The sequence below is a fragment of the Orycteropus afer genome, unplaced genomic scaffold, assembly GCF_000298275.1.
Source record: "Orycteropus afer afer isolate SDZICR_OR568_19922 unplaced genomic scaffold, OryAfe1.0 scaffold00075, whole genome shotgun sequence".
Lineage (NCBI taxonomy): Eukaryota > Metazoa > Chordata > Mammalia > Tubulidentata > Orycteropodidae > Orycteropus > Orycteropus afer.
The window spans coordinates 3,651,593-3,677,472 of NW_006921662.1; the positions used below are offsets into that span (position 1 = coordinate 3,651,593).

The 25,880-nt window shown below is 37.5% G+C and overlaps 1 protein-coding gene across 1 annotated transcript in view; it reads left to right on the forward strand.

The window, feature by feature from the left end:
• Positions 1-446: 446 nt before the first annotated feature.
• Positions 447-25,880, forward strand: part of PTPRC (protein tyrosine phosphatase receptor type C) — a 220,135-nt gene continuing 194,701 nt past the window's right edge. Inside the window, exon 1 of the mRNA XM_042780975.1 lies at positions 447-555. Within this exon, the coding sequence (XP_042636909.1) occupies positions 447-555 (109 nt within the window). The remainder of the gene's footprint in view (positions 556-25,880) is intronic.

Below are 25,880 nucleotides of genomic sequence, written 5' to 3' on the forward strand. Positions count from 1 at the left end.
TTTATTGACTATGTAAAGGCATTTGATTGTGTGGATCATGACAAATTATGGATAACATTGAGAAGAATGGAAATTCCCAAACACTTGATTGTACTCATGAGGGACCTGTACCTTGATGAGGAGGCTGTCATTCGAATGGAACAAGGGGATACTACATGGTTTAAAATCAAGAAGGGAGTGCATCAGGGTTGTATCCTTTCCCTATACTTATTCAATCTATATGCTGAGCAAGTTGAGAAGCTGGACTATATGAAGAAAAATGTGGCATCAGGTTTAGAGGAAGAATCATTAACAACCTGAGATATGCTGATACAACTTTGCTTGCTGAAGGTGAGGATGACTTGAGGCACTTACTGATGAAGATTGAGGAATACAGTCTGCAGTATGGATTACATCTCAATATGAAGAAAACAAAAATCCTCACAATTGGACCAATAAGCAGTATCATGGTAAATAGAGAAAAGATCGAGGTTGTGAAGGAATTCATGTTTCTTGGTTCTACCATCGGTGCCAATGGAAGCAGCAATCAGGAGATTAGAAAACTTGTAGCACTGGGTAAGTCAGCTGCGAAGGAACTCTTTCAAGTACTCAGGAGCAAGGACATTTCCTTGAGGACTAAGGTGTGCCTGACACAGGCCATGATATTTCTAATCACCTCTATGCATGTGAGAGCTGGACAATGAATAAGGAAAACTGAAGCAGAGTTGATGCTTTTGAGTTGTGGTGCTGGCAAAGAATGCTGAAACTATCATGAACTGATAAAAGAAATAATAGATCTGTCCTAGAAGAAGTGTAGCCCAGATGCTCCTTGGAAGTGAGAATGGCTAGACTTCGCCTCACCTACTTTGGTCATGTTGTCAGAAGGGACCATTCCCTGGAGAAGGATTTCATGCTTGGCAAGGTAGAGGGGCCATGAAAGGGGGGGGGGGTTTCAACGAGATGGATTGACATGGTGGCTGTGACAATGGGCTCAAGTGTATCAAGGATTGTGGAGCTGGCGCGGGATTGGGCAGTGTTTCATTCTGTGTGCATGGGGTCACTATGAGTTGGAGACAACTCAACGGCATATAACAACAGCATCTGACAGTGTTCCCTCCAACCTCCTCAGACCCTGGCAACCAACAAAGATAATTTCCTTCCATGTATAAACCTTTCCTTGACTTTTTACAATAAAGAACTAATACAATATTTGTCCTTCTGTGCTCCTTGGGAGGAGGGTTGGGCAATCTACTTGGATAGTGATACCATCTGGGAAACCAAAGAAGAGGTTGCTATACGTTGTGTCTGACTCCATGGCACATAACAACAACAATGTCCTCCAAGTTCATCCACGTGATGTGGTGTTTTGCAGGTTTTATATTATTCTTTAGGATTGCATAGTATTCCATGGTGTGTATGTACATAGTTTGGTTATCCATTATTCTGTTGATGGGCACCTAGGTTGTATCCATCTTTTGGCTATTGTAAATAGTCCTGGGATGAACATGGGTGTGCACATGTTCTGGTTACCTAGTGCCACTCTGACAAGAATATATACCACAAATGGGATGGCCTTAACAAACAGGAGTTTATTCTTACAATTTGGAGGCTTTAAGTCCAAGTTCAAAGTGCCAGGCTCTAGGGCCTGGGTGAAAGCCCCTCAACCTTAGGGTTCAGCTCTGTCACCTGCTCCCGACCCACTAGAGCTAGAGGCATTTCTTCACTCAGACAACTGCTGGTTGCTGAGACTGAGAAGCCCCAAGGTTGACAAGTAAAAAGGCACAGTCCCAATGTTAGCAAAGCACACAGTAGGCCATTAACTTCAGTTCATTGTAAGGGCCAAGGTCGGCAGAGCATAGCAGGTGGCTGAGCAACAACATGGCTACCTGCAGGATCCAAGCATGCCAAAGGCTAGAGACCATTACTAAGGCTTCTCCTTATATACAGGAAGCAGACCACATCCAAAGGCAGCTACTCAGCTGCTTGTGATAGATGTCACCATAGAGTTGATTTCCAGTCTCATCATGGGGAATAACTACAACCAGCTGCCCAGCCACTCATCTAGACCCAGCCAAGTAGACACACAAACATAACTACCATATCCCATATCTGTTCTTGTCTTGGCTCTCACTTCTTTAGGATATATACCTAGTAATGGAATGGCTGGGTCAAGTGGTATTTCTAATTTTGACTTTTTAAGGAATTGCCATACTGCTCTCCACCATGGTTGTATCATTTTACAGTCCCACCAGCAGTGTGAGAGTCCCAATCTCTCTGGATACTCATCAGCATTTGTTATTTTCTGTCTTGCTGAACTTTGCTAGTAGTGCTGGGGAAAGATGGTATCTCATTGTTGTTTTGGAGCTCTGATGGCATACTGCCTAATGCATTTGACTGCTAACCAGAAGGCTGAAGGGTTCAAATCCACCAGCAACTCCTTGAAAATTGGGCAGTCTACTTCCATAGTGATACCACCTCAGAAACACAAAGAAGGGTTGTTATGAGTTGGATCCAACTCGATGACAGTGAGTTTGGTTTTTGGTTTAATGGCTAGTGATTGTGAGCATTTCTTCGTATGTTTATTGGCCACCTGAATATCCTCTTTGGTAAAGTGTCTATTCCTGTCTTCTGATAATTTTTTATTAGATTGTCTTTTGTTGAGGTGTTGGAGTTTTTTTTATAAATTCTAGTGATAAGTCCCTTGTCAGATATGTCATTGCTGAATATTTTTTCCCAATCTGTATTTTTAGAAGGATCCATTCATCTTGTTTATCTTCTGCTGTTTGTGCATTTTGGGTTATGTAATATATTAGTGCCCTGAAATTTGCCTCTAGTTTTTCCTTGAGGAACTATATAGGATTAGGTTTCACATTTAAGTCTTTGATCTATCTGGGGTTAGTTTTTGTGTATGGTGTGAGATAAAGACCTTGTTTCATTTTTCTGCAAATGGATATCCAGTTTTGCCAGCACCATTTATCAAACAATCTCTTCCCCCATTTAATGGCTTTCAGCCCTTTCTTAAAGATCAGCTGACCATAGGTCGATGGATCTATTTCTGGGTTCTCAATTCTATTTCATTGGTCTATGTATATGTCATTAAACCAATACCAGGCAGCTTTGAATACTGTGGTTGTACAGTGGGTTTTGAGATCCAGCAGTATGAGAACTCCTACTTTGTTCTTCTTCTTCAATGGTGCTTTGCACATCCGAGGTCTCTTTCCTTCCACATAAAATTAGTGATTGTTTTTTCCATATCCCTAAAGAATGTTGATACTGCCTCAGAAACCCAAGGAGGGGTCGCTATGAGTCGGGGGTGACTTGACGGCAAACAACAACAAAGAATGTTGATGGGATCTGGATTGGGATTGCATTGAATGTATGGATTGCTTTGGGTAGAACTGACATTTTTACAATATTCAATCTTCCTATCCATGAGCATGACATGTTCTTCCATTTATGTAGATTAAGCTAGCAGGGCCAATTTTCAGGTTAATTCTTAGGTCCTAACACCACTTAGCAATATCCAAGCTGTCTGTGCTGTCAGGATTGCTAACAGTCCACAGCTCTGTATGTCTCCTTTTTCAGTGTTTTCATGAAGGTTTTTCTACTAATTGTAATTTAGTCCACTTCTGTATCCTTCCTTTCAAAACTCAGGGCTCCAGGATTTTCTTCTGTATCTGTGTTATTTGGTTCCCCTTATCTTTGTTGAAGATGGTGTGTGTAGTTTGTCTGCCTATTCTGCCAAATTACCAGAACTCCTCTTTTTTTTTTAAGTTTGAATTTCTAATTTTTTCCAAATGGGGCAAAGACCATGTGTCTTTTGCCTTCTATCAAAAAAAAAAAAAAAAGAAAGAGAAGGACTTCTTTGAAACACTGACCACAGAATACTCTCTAAGTTTTCTAGTATATATTAGCCCTCCAAGACATCCACAAGCTCCTAAGGAAACTCAGGCTTTAGAACACTGCAGCTTGCTGTCCAAGACTGTGGAGCTTATCCTCATTATCAAAGTAGCTCCCAAAGTGTACTTGTCAAATCTGATGGACAGATAAATCCTCACTTTCAAAAGGCATTCTCAAATAGTCACAGAGAACACAGATTACCAATCTGCCCTAAACTTAAATAAGAGCTGGTGGAAGAGAGAGATTTCTTTAAAAATAAATTGTCCTTGAAGTTCAGCTGTTTATTCTTGTGCCAGATTTGGAAACTAACACAAATGCAGTGAGGAGGCATATTAAGAAGTTATGACCCCTAAAAATCCCTTAGTTATTTGGCATAGTAAAGCTGTATGTGTGGAAAAACATCCATGAAATCTGCTAGTCAAAAGAAATAAGGGTACTGGTTAATTTTTATGAAGACTGTGTAGCATGCTTCTGGAATTACAGTATCTAACCTCGCCTTAAAAAAGATACTAGGCTGAGTCTGGGGGACAGAGTGAGATTCATTGTCTTGTGACCTTGCAATTGAACAAGACTTAGCATTTAGAAAAACCCCTTGGTTGATTAATGCTGTGTTGCCAAAGACTTGAAATGCTCAAAAACTTTAAAAAGAGAACCCCATATGTTCATTTTGCACTAAGTCCTGGAAATCATGGGTGGAGATAAGAATTTGGGTCAGGGCTGTGGTTTGTGGCCAAGAAGTAGAGCTTTCCCATTTTCTTTATTATCTTCAGTATGAGCTCTGTGCCCACAAGGTTTCACATCATTCAGGGGGAGGACCACATGCACCCTGTCAGTTAAATGAAATCTGAGCTTTGGGTCTTCCTTATTGTTTCCTTCCGTATCTAATTGGTCACAAAGATTTGTTACTTTATTCTACTAAACCAGTTGCTGTGAAGTTGATTCCTGCTCTTGGCAACACCGAGTGTTTAGAACTGTGCTTCGTAACGCTTGATTGGTTGATTTTTCAGAAGTGGATTGCAGGTCCTTCTTCCAAGGTGCTCCTGGGTAAACTTGAACCTCCAACCTTTCTGACCTTTTGGTTGGCAGCCAAGAGTGTTATCTATTTCTAGCACCCAGGAGCTACTTCTAGCTTCTACATATATATATTTTTTTCTTTTTCATTGTGCTTTGGGTGAAAATTTAAAAAGCAAATTTGTTTTACATTCAACAGTTCATGCACGTTTGATTTCATGGCCTCGATTCTCATCTTCAACCATAAGAAACTCTCCTCCCCTCCTTTCCTTGTGACTACCTCCTCCCTGTGCACTTCTGAACTATGCATTCTTGTCCGTCTCCAGCTTTTTCTCTATGTGAATGCTGCCTCTCTGGTGTCCAATAGCTGAATGATCTAATGGGTGCATCTCCCTAGAATAGGTGAGTGTATCATGCTGGGGTAGGTGTTCTGCATGTATGTCTTTCTACTGTTGGGCTGAGAGCCAATCCATGGAACTGAGTCCATTTCTAGGCCCAAAGGGTAACCCAGGGCCATACTCTTGGGGTTCTACCAGTCTCTATCTGACCAGTAATTCTGGCCATTTTTGTGTTTTGAATTTTGTTCCACATTTTTCCTCCCACTTTACCCAGGATCTCTAGTTTTGATCCTTTTCTGACTTGTTGGCATTAGTAGCTAGGCACCATCTAGTTCTTCTGGTCTTGGAGTCATGAAGACTGAGGTCCTCATGGTCCATTTTATCCTTGGACTAATTGTTTCCTGATGTCTTTGATTTTCATCACTCTTCTTTGCTTCAGATGAGAAAAGACCAATAGTTGCATCTTAGATGGCCGCTTGAAAGTTTTTAAGACCAAAGTAGGTGAGTAGAACAAGATATTTATGTACTATGTTGTGCCAATTGAGCATAGTATCCCCCAAGACTATTGTCCCAAGTCCTCAGACACAGTAATTCTCTCTCTCAAGGTGTTTGGTTGTCTCTGAGAAGTTACTCCAACTCTTCTTTTGCTTCTGTAACATGTATGGATAATTTTGTAGCACAAGTGCATATGTAAGATTATCTTCAGCCAGATCTATCTTTGGTCTACGATATATTCCTGTTCACCTACATATATTTGCACTCTATGTCCTCTGCTAATGGCTTTCTTCAAGCACTCATAATTTCTTCCCTGTCAATTATACTAACTACCTAATTGAGGAGCTCTGGTAGTGTAGTGCCTAAGGCACTTGACTGCTAACCAAAAAGCTGGTGGTTCAAACCCACCAGCCACTCCTCGGAAGGCAAGTTGAGCAATCTACTTCCATAGTGATACCGCCTTGGAAATCCAAGGAGGGGTTTCTACGAGTCAGACTTGACAGCACATAACAACAACAACACCTAATTGGAATATCTGACTGGTTCATTCTTATTATCTGTAATTCATCCTCTGTGGTATGGTTAGCAAACTATGCCTTGTGGACCAAATTGTGTCCACCACCACTACCTATTTTTTATAAAATTTTTATTGGAACACAGTAGCACTCATTCATTTACATATCACCTATGCTTGTTTTTATTGGAACACAGTAGCACTCATTCATTTACATATCACCTATGCTTGCAGCAGAATTGAGCAATTGCAATAGAGATGCTGAAGAGGGTCTGTGTGTAACTTGTCTGCCTATTCCTCCATCTTACCAGAAGTCACGGTGTTTTTGTGTGTGTGTGTGTGTGTGTGTGTGTAGTGTTGATGGTTTCTTTGTTTCATATATTATTCTGTGCTGAGTTCCTTTTGTTTATGGATTTTCTTGTTATTTCCTTCATTTTTGTTGTTTTAGTGTATACTGAGTATGATTTTCCTTTTTTTTTTTTCATGAGAAGTTTCATTAATTGAAGTTACTGTGTAATTTATTATTATCTTCACAAATTTAAATTGTTTGTTTTATCTTGATGTATTTTTGACTTCCTGTCCATTTGGAAGTTCTATAACTACACTATTTATTTCCTACAAATTTATTATTTGTAGTTTCTGTGTTTACAAAATGATGTCTTTGGTTTCCTATTTTTTGATACATCTATATCTGGATTGATTTTCAGGTGATGTTGTTGTGTGTCTTAATCTCAGGTCATTGTATTACATTATTGGTTCTCTGTCCCAAGGACTCCTTTTAGTATCTCTTGTTAAGTTGATCTGGTTTTTATTATTTCCTTTAATTTCAGTTTCTCTGGAAATGCCCTAATTTTCTCATTGTATTTTATGGACAATTTTGCTGAGTATAATTCCTGGTTGGCAGTTTTTCTTTCAGCCTTTTATATATGTCATAACATTGCCTTCTCATCTGCATGGTTTCTGCTGAAAAATCAAAGATTAGTCTTATTGCTTTTCCTATTGCTTTTCCTTTATAGGTATCTTTTTGTGTTTCCCATGCTGCTTTCAGAATTCTTCTTCTTCTTCTTCTTCTTTTTTTTTTTTTTTTTTGCCCCCATGAACCAAAGTTTATCAAAGAGAAAGGAAAAGGGAGGACTCATGAAGGAGAGACAGACAGGGTTATTGCCTACACTAGCCTGCAGTCTCTCCTCAGGATTTTTTTATCTTTGTTTTTGGAAAGTTTGATTATGATATGGCTTTTAGACACATGGCAATAACTGAACTCACTTCCATGGCTCAGCTTTCAGTGAAACAGTAGACAAGCCTATAAGGTGAACAATAACACCATGGAGGTATGCACTCCTTAGGACCATCAACTATACAAGATCAAAAGGGCAGCATTTGCCCAGGGCTCAGAAGACAGAAGTGGATAGGAAAGAAGGAGAAATAGGAACTCTAAACATGGGAAGAAGTGTGAAGAGTGCTGTTATATTGTGGAGATTGCAATCAATGTCAACAAACAAAATGTGTATGAATTATTGAATGGAAAACCAATTTCTCTGTAAAATGTTTACCCAAATAAGAAAAAGAAAAATTTTGCTGACCCCTGTTCCAAAATGATGCCAAAATCATCTAAAAATGCTCATTTAGTCTTACCACTTTGCTATATAACTCTTCATTGGTACTCTGTGTTTTGCAACATGAATTCTAAGCTGTTTAACATGACATATCAGGTTTTTGATAGGCTCACTGCCTACTTTTCCACACTCTCTGCTAATGTTTTCCCCCATGAACCAATGTCTGTACCAGTGGTTCCCATTGGATTGGAAAGAAGTGGGTGGACAAGAAGAAGGAGAAAAAAAAAAAAAGGAGGTGAAAGTCTTATTAGCTTTACTTTAGAAGATTTTCCAAATGCCATTCCCTATTCAATGGCCCTTTCAATGATCTTTCTGGAGATGGAGAATGGAGAGGACACATGTCATTTGGAAAAATTCTTCATGATATCTATCTCCTCGTCCCTTCCCTTTGAGTATCACCTTTCCAGACATACCAAACTACTTTTGTTTCTCCAAACAGGTCACATTTTGGTTTTACCTCTGTGGCTTTGTGCTTGCTGTTCCTTTCCCCGGAACACCCTTTCCCCACCACGTCACTAAAGCTAATTTCTAGACATTTTTCAAGACACCATTTAAAACTCCCTTGAAGTGGGTCCAGAACCTCAGACTGGGTCAATACCTCTTTTTTTAGATTCTCTTAGAACTGATTTTTACTGATTTTAGCATTTTGTCACATAATTTTAATTTTCTCTATTATCTGTCTCTTTATTAGTCGACTTTGTACCATTGACTCAAGAAAAATGAGTATTATTGATGGCTTTCAACTTGATTCCTGCTCATAGTGACCCTGTCTTACAGAGTAGAATTGCTCCCATAGAATTTCCAAGGCTGTAATCTTTACAGAAGTAAACTGCCACATCTTTCTCCCACAGAGAGGCTGGTGGATTAGAACTCCCAACCTTTTGGGTGCTTCACCACTGTACCACCTGTGCTCCTTATGATTCATACAAAGTAAACATTCAGTAAATGCTTGTTGAATTGTGGACAGAAATTTCTACCACTAGGCCAGTAAATGGCTTTTCATACACATAAATCAAATGCCAGATACCATATATTTTCAGGCAGCTATTTCTTAATCAGTTGGGAGGTTTATTTTCCTATGAAGATTTTCCTTCAGCATCAAAAGTGAAGCTAACAGTCAAAATGAACTTTCTTTTTTAAACCAACCTTTTTCATAATTTTATAGAGTTGAATTTACCCTCTGACCTTCTGTTTTGTGATTATTTCTTATTTAAATATTCAGATGATGGAAGGGCAGTCTTTAATGATCATTTATAAATAACAATGAATTATTGTAGCCCAGTTCCACATAGGCCTAGCTGAGATGTAGAAGCCATTGAAGTCATTAGCTGCCCTGTTAGCTTTTAAAACATCATGGAAGATGTATAGAAAAGCCTTTCTTCTGCTCCATGTTTGGACAACATGCATTTCCCAGGCTTGTTAAAACTTATTTGTATTCTAGCTTCAAATATAATTTACCCAACTGAATATTGTTAGAACAGAAATGTATCGATGAAATACATATCCCCCAAATAAACCAAAAACTAAACTCAGTGTCATTGAGTTGATTCCTACTCATAGTGACCCGAACTGGATTTCTGAGGCTGTAAATCTTTATGGAAGTAGATTACCCCATCTTCCTTCCCAGGAATTCTGAGGAGTGGCTGGTGCGTTTGAACCACTGACCTTCTGGTTAGCAGCCAAAAGCCTTATCCACTACTCCACCAGAGCTCCTTATCCCCCAAATAGTTAGTTCCTATTAAGAATAACTAACATATACTATTTACTATGTGCTAGATGTTATCTTAGGAACTGTGGTAGCATAGTTCCTAAGGCACTTGACTGCTAACCAGAAGGCTAGTGGTTCAAACGCACCAGCCACTCCTCAGAAGGAAGGTTGGGCAATTTACTTCCATAGGGATACCGCCTCAGAAACCCAAGGAGGGGTCTCTATGAGTTGAGTCCAACTCAACGGCACATGACAACAACAGATGTTATCTTAAGCATACTCATACAGTGTCGTTTTTGTCATTAGGTGCTGTCAAATCAGTTCTGACTTATAGAGATCCTGTGCACAATGGAATGAGACACTGCCCAGTCCTGTACCATCCTTACAGTCTTTGCTATGCTTGAGCCCATCATTGTAGCCACTGTGTCACTCTATCTCATGTTAGTTGCTATCAAAATGATTCTAAATCATGGAGATCCCATTATGTGCAGAGTAGAACTGCTCCATACAGTTTTCAAGGTTGTGACCTTTTGGAAGCAGATTGTCAGGCCTGCCTACAATCATTTAATTAGTAAGGCTATTTCACAGATTGAAAAAAGGGAGCTAAGAGTGTTAAGCTGTGATTAGCAGGCAGTGAGGCAGAATAAAATTCAGACAGTCTGATTTCAGAACCTTTGTACATAACTACTGTATTCCACTCTTCCTGAAGTAAAACATTTTTAATTTTCTTGATGTGGAGGCAGATTTCTTGGGAAATATGAGTAAGTTTTAGATTTTTATGTTTAAAATAAAACTTCATTTTGTTTAGAATAGCCTACATGAACCTGGAAGGACAGTGGTTGTCACTGTGACTGAAAAGGCCTGAGTGGCCAGGCCAGTGGAGTATTTTAGCTACATGTGTTGGAAATTAAGGATGTCTGCAGGATTTTACAAGTTCGAACCCCCAAGTTACAGGGACTTGCCAGTTGACTCTGAGTTTTCTTGTTTCTGTACTCTCATCTACTGGTGGGAATAGGATATTTTGTATTGAATTAGAAACATAACAACAAGAGCATCAACAACAAAAACAACTTGTCAAGCAGGTTGCAGAGACTCCCCATTAAACCAAAGATGGTATCATCTCTGGAAGTGAAATAAGGTGCCAAACATTCAACTCACAAGAAAATCAGGTACTTCATAAAGATATTTAATTTTTTACCATGTTGCAAGTGCATGGAACTTTACAGTGATGAGACTTAGCATGACAAAGCACCTCATGCAAGGTCACATGACAGAATCATAAGTAGGACCAGCTTTTTCTGTACCGGGATACTTAATGGCCAGGTCCCTCATTACATGGTTGTACAGTCTGTGTTTCATTGCTTTTGGTTCTTGGCATCAAACTAATTACTGATTATAAACTAAATTCAACACTGAGGTTGTGGCAGACTCTGTTGTCAAGTACACGGGATTATAATATTCTTTATCACTTTAAATTCTCTGACAAATATATATGTAACACAACACCTACATGGTAATGTCAAACTTGAAAATTGAACTTGATTCTCCTTACTATTCTTCTGTTGGCAATATCAGTGCAGTTATCTCCTCATTTTGTTCCAGACCTCAGCAATTACTTTATTGAAGAAATTGTAGCTATTTGACATCAAAGTCCTCAATTTTCCTGGCCTTCAGATCAAAATGTCTCTAGTCCTCCTCATTCTTTCTTTCTTCTGCCCAGTTTCCATAAAATGTAATATATTTTATGTTTTCTAAGATATCCATTTTTGCACTATTCCTTGTGTTCTTTTATCTTTTTAAAACCTGACTGAAAAAGTTTACTTAGTCTTATTTATTTCTAATCACCTGTTCTTCACTACCTCCTTGCCTCTGTCTTGAACTATGCAGGCATTCCCTAACATTGGCAATACTCTTTTTGCCCTGCTACCACCAAGCATTGGAGCTTTCTCATTCTTTTCCCACTTATGTGTATATTTATTTTAAAATTGTCTTAATTAATTACCTACATTTCTTTACCATTCTTTCTCAGGCCCATATCAAATGCCTTGTCTCCCCACCTTTCTGGTGAAGTTGCTCACTCAAAGGTAAACACACACTCATTATTGTCAAATCCAATGGATATTTTGCATCTTTGAGCTTCTTTCACATGGCTGCAACACTTGATAAGACATTTTTTTTTCTCCTTGAAAATATTTCCTCTTTTAGCTTAGGTGAACTGCCATTTGCTGGTTTCTTCCCACTTCTGTATTACTTCTTAATTTTCTTATCTAGTTCCTCTTCTATCTCTTTCTCCCCATGTTCTATACTGTTCTGTACTCATTTTTCTTCTCTACATTTGCACTTTATCTTTGAGTCATCTCATTTTCTTCCACAGCTTCTATTAACACAGAAACTGCTTACTTTCTGGATCAAATCTCTTTGAGCATCTGATCAAAGTTAGGATCCTCCAAAATATTCACATAATTGTATAACAGCTAACATTTACTGAGTACCTATTACATGTTCTATTAAATCCTCACAACAACCCCACGAGGCTGGATAAAGAAATTTGCCCAACATCCACATATTCTAAGTCAACATGGCTAGAATTCAAACTCAAGCAGTCTGACTACAAATATATCATGACACTCAAATTCTGCACAGATTGTGAGGGGAATCATGGCTCCCAGAATCCCTTCAGAATGATCACTGCTAAGACAGTGGCTACAAAAACTCTTTCTGGCTGTAATCTGAATTCCATATATCCCCCTTCTAAAAACAGGTATTATTGAAGCATAATTGACATATAACTGCATATACTTAGAGTAAATGTTAATAAATTTTGATGCATACACATATATATTTATATAGATAACTGTGAAACAATTACCATAATCAAAATAATAAACATATCCATTATCTGCAAATTTTCATGATCCCATTTCAATGACTCTTTCTTTTTCTTCCCCACCTCACTTTGCCCACAGGCAACAACTTACCTGATTTCTGTCACTATAGATTCATTTGCGTCCTCTAGAATTTTATATTAATGCAATCATAAAGAATTCATTCACTCAGCATAAATATTTTGAATAGTTCATTAGTATTTATGACTGAATAGCATTCCAGTTTGAGGCTATTACCAAAAAAAAAAAAAAGCTGCTATGGACACTATTGTATGTCACTGTATGAACATATACCTTCATTTTTCTTAGATAAATACTTGGGAGTGGAGTAGCTGGAAATTTTAACTGGTACTATATGTTGTTGTTGTTATGTGCCATCGAGTCAAACCCGACTCATAGTGACCCCTCCTTGGGTTTCTGAGGAGGTATCACTACAGACATAGATAGCTAATTAAAAAAAAAAAGTCAAAATACCAAACTACTTTACAAAGTGGCTTCACCATCTGGCATTTCCACCAACAGTTTATGAGGATTCCAGTCGCTCCATATCCTGTCAACACTAAGTAAACCCAGTCTTTTTAATTTTAGTCATTCTAATAGATATATGGGAGCTCTGGTAGCATAGTGCCTAAGGCACTTGACTGCTAACCAGGAGGCTGGCGTTCAAACCCACCAGCCACTCCTCGGAAGGAAGGTTGGGCAATCTACTTCTGTAGTGATACCACCTCAGAAACCCAAGGAGGAGTTGCTATGAGTCGGGTCCGAAGCAATGGCAAATAACAACAACAACAACAACAACAATAGATATATAATGGAATCTTGTGATTTTAAATTGAATTCTCTATTGACCAATGAAGTTAAGTGTTTGTTCATGTGCTTCTTTGCCATCCACATACATTCTTTAATAAAGTGTCCCATCAAACCTTTTGCCTAATTTTGATACTGGGCTGTTTGTTTTGTTATTATTACATTTTGACAATTCTTTATATGTTGTTGTTGTTGTTGTTAGGTGCCTTCGAGTCATCTCTGACTCATAGTGACCCTGTGCACAGCAGAACGAAACACTGCCCCGTCCTGTTCCAGCCTCATGATCCTTGGTGTACCTGAGCCCATTGTTGCAGCCACTGTGTCTATCCATCTCGTTGAGGGCCTTCCCCTTCTCCGTTTCAATCCACTGTTTCAATCCATATCATTGGGAGTCTTCCTTTTTTCACTGACCCTCCACTTTACCTAGCATGATATCCTTCTCCAGGGAATGGTCCCTTCTGACAACATGACCAAAGTAGGTGAGACCAAAGTCTGCCATTCTCACTTCCAAGAAGCATTCTGGCTGCACTTCCTCCAGGACAGATTTGTTAGTCCTTTTAGCAGTCCATGGTACTCTTAGCATTCTTTTTCAGCACCACAACTCAAAAGCATCAATTCTTCTTTGGTCTTCCTTATTCATTGTCCAGCTCTCACATGCATAAGAGGTGATTGAAAATGCCATGGCTTAGGTTAGGTCTTTAAGGAGACATCTTTGCTCTTCATCACTTGAAAGAGGTCCTTTGTAGCAGATTTGTCCAATGCAGTATGTCATCTGATGTCTTGACTGCTGCTTTCATTGGTGTTGATTGTAGAATCAAGTAATATGAAGTCTGTGACAACTTCAATCTTTTCTCCATTTATCATCATATTGGTCCAGTTGTGAGAATTTTTGTTTTCTTTACATTGAGGTGTAATCCATACTGCACATTGTAGTCTTTAATCTTAATCAGTAAATGCTTCAAGTCATCCTCACTTTCAGCAAGCAAGTTGTGTCATCTGTGTATCACAGGTTGTTGATGAGTCTTCCTCCAATCCTGATGCCACGTTCTTCTTCATATAATCCAGCTTCTTCAATTATTTGCTCAGCATACAAGTTGAATAAGTATGGTGAAAGGATACAACCTTGACACACTCCCTTCTTGATTTGGAAGTGTTTAAGTTCTTTATATATACTGCATATACTTTTGTTGTTAGATGCTGATGAGTTGGTTCTAACTCATAAAGACCGTAAAACAGAAAGAAATATTACCTGATCTTGCACCATCCTCACAATCTTCGCCATCCTTGAGCCCATTGTTGCAGCCACTGTTTCAATCGATATCATTGGGAGTCTTCCCTTTTTCACTGACCCTCTACTTTACCAAGCATGATATCCTGCTCTCTTCTGACAACATGACAACATAACCAAAGTATGAGAGATGAAGTCTGCCTATTCTTACTTCTAAGAAGCATTATGGTTGTACTTCCTCCAATATAGATTTGTTCATTCTTCTAGCAGTCCATTACATTCTTTGTATTGCATTCAGCAAATCTCCCACAAAAGACTCTTCAGAGTGTTTAAGAGCAAAGATATAACTTTGAAAGTTAGGTGTGCCTGGCCCAAGCCATGGCATTTTCAATTGCCTCATATGCATGTGAAAGCTGGACAATGAATAAGGAAGACTGAAGAAGAGTTGATGCATTTGAATTGGTGAAGAATATGGAATATACTGCATGCAAATCCCTTATTCTATAAATCTTTTACAAATATGTTATTCCATTATGTGCTTATCTTTTCATTATCTTAATGGTAACAATTAAAGACCAGAAATTTTAAGTCTCTTTTTCTCTAGTTATTTTTAATATTTTCTCTTTATTACTGATTTTGAGCAATTTGATTATAATGTGTCTTACTGTAGTTTTCTTTTTGTTTCTTGCACTTGGGTTTCATTGAATTTCTTGAATATATGGGTTTATGGTTTCATCATGTTTGAGCACTTTTCTTCCATTAGTACTCCAAATACATTTTCTGCCCCCTCTCTTTCAGAACCTTCAATTAAATGTGTACTAGCCACTTGAAATTGTTCCACAGCTCTTTGATACCATGCTTATTTTTTAAAATGAATTTTCACTCTGTGCTTCATTTTGCATAGTTTTTATTCCTATGTATTCAAGTTCACTGATATTCAATGTACTGTTGATCCCATTCAGTGTATTTTTTAATCTCACACATTGCTGTTTTCATCTCTGGGCATTTGATTTGTGACTTACTTTATATCATCCGGCTTTCTACTTAACTTGTTGAATTTAAGAAATGTAATTATAATAATTGCTTTTATATTCTTGTTTGATAATTCTAGTAGCTACATAGGATCAGTTTCAAAAGATTGACTTTTTGTCTCATTATGAGTCATATTTTCCCAGTCTTTTTTTTTTTTGAATAACTGATAATCTTTGGTTGGATAAAAGATATTTTGAATTTTGCCTTGTGGAATGCTGGATTTTTTCCTTCTTTTTCTTTTCTTTTTTTTTTTTTTTTTTTACAACTATTCTTGAGCTTTGTTCTGAAATACAGTTGCTTAGAAATTATTGATAAATTTGAGTCTAGCTTTTAAGATTTGCTAGGTGGGACCAGAGCACTATTTAGTGTAGGGCTAATTTTCCTTCACTACTGAGCCAAAAATTATCTGAGTATTCTACTAATGCCTTGTGAATAATAAGACTGCATTCTGGTTGATGAGACACTCAGTATTCCTCTCTCTGAATGGACACCACTCCTTTTAAGTGTTCTTTTCCTGGCCCTGGATAGTGACCTCACATGTGTGTAATGATTAGCTTTCTAATTAATACTCAAGATGACTTTCTCCAGGTCTCTCAAGTTCTCTTCCGGTAGATCTTCCTCACTTCCTATACTCTGTCCTGATACATTAGCCATTCTAATCTCTGTGGACTTTTGGTTTTGTCTTCTTAGCTCAATTCAAGTGGAATTCTCTAGGCTCCATCTGGGTTTCTCTTTCTAGCTCCATGAATTGTAGTCCTTTTCAAGGCACTGCTTTCGGACAACTGTAGGACTTACCTTGCTTGTCTTCCATCTTTTAGGAATTATTGGTCTTTGTTGTCTAAAGTTCAATGTCTTGAAAAATCATTGCTTCATATATGTTTTTGTTTCTTGAAAAATTGATTCAGTTAAAGTAAATCTCATTTTTTGTTAATCCATCTTGGTCAATACTGGAGGTCCCATATACCTTTGATGTTAATCTATTACAAGTAAATCTAATTCATAATTACCCACATTGCACTGGCTTCACACACACACACACACACACACACACACACACACCTTGCCTCTGTTAGAATCATTTAGATCCTGAAGTTCATTACTGTATCCTCCTACCCTATATTAAGACCATTTATTTATTCAACAAGCACACATTGAGCACCTATTATGTACTAGGTACTTTCTGCATGCTAAAGCTACAAAAGGAACAAGACAGATATACTACTTACCCTTATAGAACTTATGTTCCAATGATAGGGGGCAAAGATAATAAGTGATTCGTTTTTTAAAGAAAGAGTTTAGATTGTTATATCTGCTAAGAAACAAATACAGAGGATGATATCATAGTGATTTGAGTACTATGGATGGAGGATTTTCTGGGGCAAGAGACTTTGGAAAGACTTTTCTGAAGTTTTCTGGGAACTTTGGCATGTTGCTTGGAAGAACACAGGAACCCAGAAATGATAAACTGGTGATAGAAATCATTCTTGGCATATGGAACAGAAAGTTAACTTGATTTGTGCGAGGAGCAGGACATTTTCCAGTGTGCCACAAGGGTATTGGGGGAATGAGATTACGCTCCCTGTCAGGTTGGCAGATATCAAATCTAGGGCTCTCACAGGGCTTACATTTTAAGGGAAAAGAAACAAACAACAAAAATAAATATATAATTTGATGTCTGGTAGGGACAAACGATATGAAGAAGAAAAGAGCAGGGAAGGGAATAGAGAGCAGTGTGGAGTATCGATTTGGATAAACTGCTCTTGATGCTTTATAAATAGTTAATTTAAGGAGACATTTGACAACATCGGGAGTGAGCCGTGAGGCTATCTTGGAGAAGAGCCTTTGAAGCAGAGAAAATAGAAAGTGTAAATAATGGTGGGAGCATTCCTGGCTTCCAAAAAACACTGAGAAGGTCAGCGTGGCTTGAAACCATTGACAAGGGTGAGAAGATAAGACTGTAGAAATCCAAGTGCTCAAACAATATGACCCTTGTAGGAAGAAAAGGCTTTGAATATCATTCCGTATGTGATGAGAAGCTATCGGAGGAGTTTTAACAAGGTTATATGTGTGAAAGGAAAATATGTAGCAATTTAAAGGATAGTGTTAGATGCTGTGTAAGAACTGATTGTAAAGGGTCAAGATTGGTAGCTGACTTGGTCGAGAGTAGTACATTGGAAGTGGTAATAAATGATCCAGTTCTATAGTATTTTAAAGGAAGTGCTTGATAATATTTGATGAGTTGGATATGAAGTTTGAGAGAAAGAGAGCAGTAAAGATTTATTCCAGGTTTTTGCCTAAATAGTGGTATGATTGAACAAAGAAACAATGGAAAGGAGAATTTTACTGGGGAAAGTTAAATTATGTTAAATTTGAGATGTTTATTACATATGCATGTGAAGATGTCAAGTGGGCAGTTGAATATTAAAGGTTCAGAGATAAAATTGGAACAGAAAGCAAATATTTCAAAATCATTAGCATATACATGTTGTTGCATGGGAGCATGATGGTTAGTTTTATGTCTCATCTTGACTAGGCTGTGTTCCCCAGTTGTTTGGTCAAACATTAGTCTAATTACTGTCATGGAGTGACATGTGAGTAAATCAGTTGACCTTGGGTGGAGCATAATGTAATATAATGTGATGAATTTATTTTGCTTATAATGACATGTCATGTAATCACCTTCCATAATATAATTTAGGGTAATATAATCAAACAATCAATTAAAAAAGAGCTTCCTAGAGTGTCTTCTGCCTCGACTATAAATAGATATTTTGGTATAACTCTTTTTTTTTTTTCTCTTTTTCATGATATACTCTTTCTGTCTACTGACTTATGGATCCTGTTTTGGTTTCTCTAGTAAACTTTAAAACAGGAGATCACTAGAAAGTGTGAGGACAAAAAAAAGTTGAAAGGCAGTCCTGATTAATTGAAAATTGTAAAGCCTGAATAATTGGGAATGAATCAGCAAGGGACCAAGATGGAACAATCAATGAGGTGGTAAAAAAACAAATAAACAGGTAAGTGTGGTATCCTGGAAGCCAAGTATAGAAAGTGTTTTAAGAAAGGGGCAGTGAAAACAAAAGACAGGCATAAGAGTTGAACATGTACTCGAGGTAGATACACTCCTTGGAGAGAACAATCATGGGAGAAAGAAGGGCTGTGTATGCACAGGGAGACAGTTCAGGAGGCAGGAGTGCATGGAGGGATGGACACAGGGAAGAGGTAACTATCAGGAGGAAGTGGGAGGAGAGTTGTTGCATTGGGGTAAATTGTAGTCAATGTCATGAGACAACGTGTGTATGAACTGCTGTATGGAAAATGAATTTGCTCTGTAAACTTTCACCCAAATCACAATAAAGAAGAAGAAGAAGGAGAAGGAGAAGGAGAAGGAGAAGGAGGAGAAGGAGAAGGAGAAGGAGGAGAAGGAGAAGGAGAAGAAGAAGAAGAAGGCAGTGATCAGATATGTCAAATGCCATTAGAGATCCAGAGGGATAGGAACTGAAGATTGACTTTGGAGTATTCAATGTACACGTCCTCAGTGATTGTTTATTTTTAATTATTTCACAAAGCCTCAAATGTTGGAGGCATTCCATTTATTAAATTGAATTCAAGTGGACCATGATTCATGATATGCCCAGTCCTTTTCTTCCTATGTTTAAATCTAGAGATGGTAGAGATGTCCCATATTTTTCATTTTTTCACTCACTAGTTTGTTGAAACCCACTATGGGAGACAGTGAGTGCCCGCATTGGAGGAGATGTTCCCAAAGGCCTTCCTAGTACAGTATCTTCTAGCTATATGACCAGTAACTTAGAGTGGATGCTCTCATCTGTGCCAGTGGAGAAGTCATATTCTCTTCACCATGACCTAAATGAAGAAACTTGCACTCCATTTTGGAAATTAGCACACAGAATATGTATCCTCCAAGATATGGGGGACCCATAGAACCCTAAGGAAGAGTTTGGTAAAGAATACAACCTAGTTTTCACCCCATTCAAAATCTTTGACTTCATCTTGGAAGAATATATGTGTGAAAGGAAGAGATAAAAACATTAAGGAAACTTTGAAATAAAATAAACCATAAAACCTATTGTCATGTTTGTGTTTTTACCTTATATTATTATTATGTTTCAATATAAACACTAAAAGAGAATTTCAAAAGTAATGGCTATTAAGAAGTTAGTGAACGTAGTCAGTATTTTCTGTGTATGATGTAACATGTTGATTTAATTTTAACTAGATGAATGCAGTTGTTTCATCCTTGCTTTTACAATCTTGCATTTGAATTGACCATAGCCTGAACATCACATCTTGTATATACTCGTTTATCTAGTTATTTAGCCATTTAGGAAGACTTAAACAATCTGTGGGTAGTACAATGTCTAAATGAAGCAACTGTTATTTATAAAGTTTTGATGGTAGCCTAAGAGAAAAGGTATTGTGTAAGTTTTCAGGGTTAGGAAAAGAGAATGGAAATGGGTGCTTGATATGAATGTGCCACTCAGCCCCCAGTGCCAAGGGTCCTTCCTGCAAAGCTCTTCACCCAAAGAGCAGCTAGTGAGGAGCTAGCAGTACCACTTGATGGTTCTTCATCCCAACCTTACAAAGGAAACACTCTAATTATCTAACTGGAAAGTAGGTAAAGGAAGAAAATAGAAAAAACAAAATGTTGCTTTTTAACCATGTAACTTCATATTTTTTATGTCAATAGTAAGGATGCACAATCTGAGACAGTGTTTAATGGCTAGCTAGTTATGTAGCCCTTCTCAGACAAGAGTAAAGGGAATCATTCAAGTAAGAATCTTTCTCCTATCCATTAGCACTCTGATTCTTGGCATCTTCTTATGCTACCCTCCACTTTGTCTTTGAACTTAATAAATTGGAGAATTAGGCTAGCACATATTGCCTGCTGCTGGCTCTTAGAAAACTTGTTTTATTATTGGACTTCTTGAGTTTAAATAAGGAATTTTTCATGTTATACCTCCAGTATCCTGATCTGGATACTTGAATTCTTTAATTTGGGGAGATGAGCTGCTTTTTGAGAGTTTTTATCAAGTAGATTAAGTAATGGAAGCTAGCAACCCCCAAATCTCAGAGATATAAGAAGAAAAAAAATTATTTATTGTATGCAGTACATGTCCAATATGGATTGGCAAAGGTTTTTCATCTCTGCCTGTTGTAGTTACTCAGAAAGCAGTTACTGGAGGCCCCAGCTGCTTTCAGGATCACTTGGCAGGGGGAAAGTTACTTAGTGAATCGCTCACTGGCTGTCAATGCTACTACCCAGAAATGATGGATCATTTGCATTCATAGTTTATTGGCCTAAGCAAGTGTGATGATAAGACAATTCAGACTTGAGTAGAAACTAGCAAATCCACATTGTTAAACCAGATGATGGCTCTCAGGGTCATGGCTGTGCTATTAGGTCAAGATTAGAACCACACTTGCAATTACCTGGGACTATAACAGGGGCAGGTCTCATGATACAAAGCAAGGAGCATAGGTCAGGAAAATACTCTAAGCATGGGAGAACCCAAGGTGATACTTAGCTGAGCTAAGTTCAAAGTTCTGGGCTCTAATAGAAGACTAGAGAGGTAGATAATAGAGCAAAGGATATATGTCATCATTGTTGTTGTTAGCTTCCATTGAGTCACCTTGACTCATGGAGACCACCTATGCAACAGACAGAAACACTGCCTGATCCTGCAACATCCCCATGATCGCTTGCAGATCTGACCATTGTGATTCAGAAAGTTTTCAGCAGTGGATTTTCAGAAGCAGATCACCAAGACTTTCTTTCTAGGTCCATCATAGTCTGGAAGCTCTGGTGAAATCTATTGATCATCACGGTAACATGCAAACCTTCACAGACAGATGGTTGGTGGCTATGCATAAGGTGAATTGGCTGGGAATTGAACCTTTGGCCTCCTGCATGGAAGATGAGAATCTACTACTGAACCATCACTGTCCCTGAAGAACATCTAGAAGCTTTCTACGCTCATCCCTTCTTCCACCTGATAGATATTCAAGTTTAAATTCTGAAAGACACAGCATGTCTAACTTTTTTCTAGCCTGCAATGTTTAAGTTAAACTCCTGATCTTAACGAACTTAAAACTAAGTAGATTCTGACACTTTTCACATAATTTTTGAAAACTGTAATAATGGACATTTTAGTTGATTTTATGTTTTATCTCCATCATAAGCTACATATGAAAAGAGTTAATTAAACATCTAATCATCTTTAATTCTATGGTGAATTATCTATGGTTATTGTTCTAGAGATGGAATGATTAATATTTATAGAGAACTCTCTTGTTTCTAGGCACTACATCATTTGATTTTCACATCAATCCTGTGAATTCAGCGTGAGGAATTTGATGCATAGAGACCCTTTCCCAGTTTACCAAGGGAAGGATTATTATATTTCATGCCCTGTGCATTATGAGTTTTACAGAGATGATCTCATTTATTTCTCACAACAACCTTATGAGGTAGCTAGATGATTATTCACAAGTGAGGAAACAGGCATTAAAACCTTAGTTAACTTTACCAAACATCACAAAGTTAAAATATGGAAGAGTGGATTTTTTAATTAAATCTATCTGTTCAGTAAATCTGATTCCATTACACCAAGCTCTCCTTGTTTATTGAGAAAAAATCTTAAACTAAGAATAATAAAACACAGTTTATCTCATCATATCATCTCAGTTAAGATTTCTGTTAAATTGTAATTTCCACAACTACATCTCCAGCCATGACTTACTTTCCCTTTAATTCCCTGTCTAAATTGACATGTAGATGTTTTGCCCTTTATCAGCAAGAATGATTTTTTTTTAACAGATAATTCTAACAACTGTATTTTTCAGGCATGAAAGATACTTATTGCTTTCTTAACAAGAAGTCTGAATTGGTGATTCCAGGTCAGAGTCATCAAAATTCTGGGTTAGTTTTTTGTAAAGTGGAGGCCAGTGAAAAAGGAGAGGGCCCTCAATGAGATGGATTGACACAGTGGCTACAACAATGGGCTCAGGTGTAGCAAGGATCATGAGGCTGGTATAGGACTGGGTAGTGTTTTGTTCTATTGTGCACAGGGTCCCTATGAGTCTGAGCAGACCCGACGGCACCTATCAACAACATGGGGCTTCTCCTCATGTTGGCAAGGTGGCTGCCAGAGCTCAAGGTATCATGTCCTCATACATCAGAAGCCATGGGCAAGAAGTAAAGTGACACAAAGGTAGAGCAAGAGAAAGAGAAGAGAGAGAGAGAGAGGAACTGAAAGGGAGAAGGAGAAGGAGAGATCTTAGTTGCCTCTCTTCTTTATCAGATAAGAAATATCTTTTCTAGAAGTCCATTCAATACAAGCCATCTTTCACTCATCTTTTATTGGTCATAACTGATTCACATGATAATCTCTAGTTACAAGGTGAGTGAGAAAGGAAGTTAAAAATTTAGTATAGGTGATGAAAGGAAGGAGCATTTAGGGAGCTATGATTAATAGCTTAACCAGCTGTGTCTGCCACATACCTTTCACTCAATATTAAATAAATCAAAAATTATTTATAAATGTAACCCTAGAATTTACTCCCTAAGGCATTTGACCAGAGCTAGCATTTCAAACCCACCAGCCATTCCTTGGAAGGAAGACTGGGCAATTTACTTCCATAGAGATACTGCCTTAGAAACCCAAGGAGGGATCTCTATGAGTCAGATCTGACTCGATAGCAGTGAGTTTTCTTTTCTTTTTTTTTTTTTTTTTTGTTTAGAATTTACTCCATTGCCCAGTTCCAATATCACAACCATCCTTCAGTTCAAAATTCAAAAAATTATGCCATCTAGTTTACTAACAAGTTCTAGTTTTGATATTTTTCTTGGCTCCCCTATTAAAATGCCATAAAAAATAACTTTTCAGAACAAAAAGCTTTCTTATTTTAAACCTCTCCATCTTCAAATCTCATATTGCAGGAAGTAGTTGTCCATGAATACAAATAATCATATATCACACATATTAACCTACATCATCCACTTTCTGAATCTCAATCATCAGTGTTACCAAATTATTTCTTTCTTTTGTCCAACATTTCTTTAAGGATTGATTTCATCTATGAAGTTTTATCAAAGGAACCTGACCTGACTAAACACATCAAGCACTGTAGGAATTACTTTATTTTTATTTCTTCATACTCAATAGGAACATTTAAACTCTGTACATTGTAGTTGGGTTTATATTACGGTTCTGAAACATTTTGGTGTTAGTAGTTCATTCAACAAATATTTTTGAGTGCTCACTCTATGCCAGCCATTTTCCCATGTGCTTGAAGCGAATCACAAGACAAAATAAAGCAAATCAGCATCTTTGCCAACATTTGTTGCTTTTGATTTTCAGTCTTAACCATCTTGGTGGAGGGGAACTGACATCTCATTATGGTTTTGATTTGCAGCTCTTTAATATGATATTGAACATCTTTGCATGTGCTTGTTAGTGACTTGTATAACTTTAGTGAAATATATGTTCAAATCCCTTGCCACACCCCCCTTTTTTAATGGATTGCTTAGGTTTAGAAGTTCTTTATACATCCTGTATATTAATTCCTTACCTGATATTTGAAAACATAATACACGTAAGGAATAGTCAATTTTTAACCAATATACAATTCTTTAATATTGTAGGGTCTTCCTATTTTCAGCATCAAAATTTTGTCTGAAAATATTAATTGGATCTACAGGTTTCAGACACATTTTAAAATTACTTCTTTTAACATTGAACTACATTTGTTGTTGTTGTTATATGCCCTGGAGTCAGATCCGACTCATAGCAACCCCTCCTTAGGTTTCCGAGGCAGTATCACTACGGAAGTAGATTGCCCAACCTTCCTTCCAAGGAGTGGCTGGTGGGTTTGAACCGCCAGCCTTCTGGTTAGCATAAAGCTTATAAAATAACTAGGTGAAAAGAAAGAAATTGTACCCTGAACTAATATGTCTAGTTTACTGCATAGTTGACCTAAGCATAAACACTATCTACACATAACAATCTACATCTACACATATGGATCTCTACATAAACACAAATAAAATTTCAATGACAATGTTTTCTGTATTAATTTCTTTTTATTTTCACAAGATTATTAATAAGAATCTTAGTCAGAAGCAATTAGCAGGATTTTCTTGTTTCTGGCCCTGTCTGATCTTCTTCTTTTGACATCCTTCTATTCATCCTTTGTGTCTTACTCTGATCTACCCATGCTAAGCCAAAACAATCCACATGCATGGTAACTTAGGTCAGAATTGATACATTAATTGGAGATGATCCTGTGTCTCTATACACTTACTTTGAGGTCAGTCATTTAAAGCACAGTGTTTTAATTAATCCTGAATTCTACTGTTAGAGTTATGCTGTTTCCATTCATGTTTGGCACCTCAAAGATTCAGGTAATAACATCTCTTCAATTGCATTGCCAGTTGCACAATGCCTGCAAGCAAAATGGCTTTCCTTTTTAATCTGCACGGTGGGAAAGGTTTTAAAAACAGAAAGGAGACAAACATGCATTTCTGAAGCTACCTGGAAGAATCTCTTCAATGTTACTCAGAAGACTTTCATCCCACAAAATATCATACTCTGTATACTACTCCTACTCCAAGTCACAGCAACAACAATTAAAAACTGTTTGCTTCGTTACAAGGATCTGACTATTCAATTTTTACACACTCTACTGTCATAATAAAAATGCAAAGCTATGAAATGTAAAGTATCACTGTGTCATTATCCAGTACTATTTATCTTTTGATTCTCATTTCTCTAGTTTTCATAATTATCCCACTTGTTATATATCAACTCCTATGCCCCCTCCCAGAACTTTAATTATGGATCATAGCACATGACCTTGGTTTAAACTTCACATGTCAAGGATAATGCTTATAAAGTGAAAGAACCAAAAGCAAACTCATTATTATCCAGTTGATTCTGACTCATATGGAACTCAGAGGATGGAGTAAAATTGCCCTATAGGGTTTCTGAGATTGTAAATCTTTACAGAAGCATCTGCTACATCTTTCTTCTGCAGAGCTGCTAGTGGGTTTGAACCACCAACATTTGGTTAGCAGCCAAGCATTTTAATCACTGCACCACTAGAGTTCTTATAAAAAGTGGAAGAGTTAAGCTTTATTTAACATCCTTCATTTGCGTCAATTCAGATATTTCTTGGTTGCTTTGATACCTATACTATTTTATAAAATTAAAATGCATTTATTTAAAAATATTAAAAACTAATGTACTTTGTGTACTAGTAATGTAAAGACCAAATTGTTGTTGTTATGTGCTGTCGAGTCAGACCTGACTCTTAGCGACCCTATCTTGGGTCTCCGAGGAAGT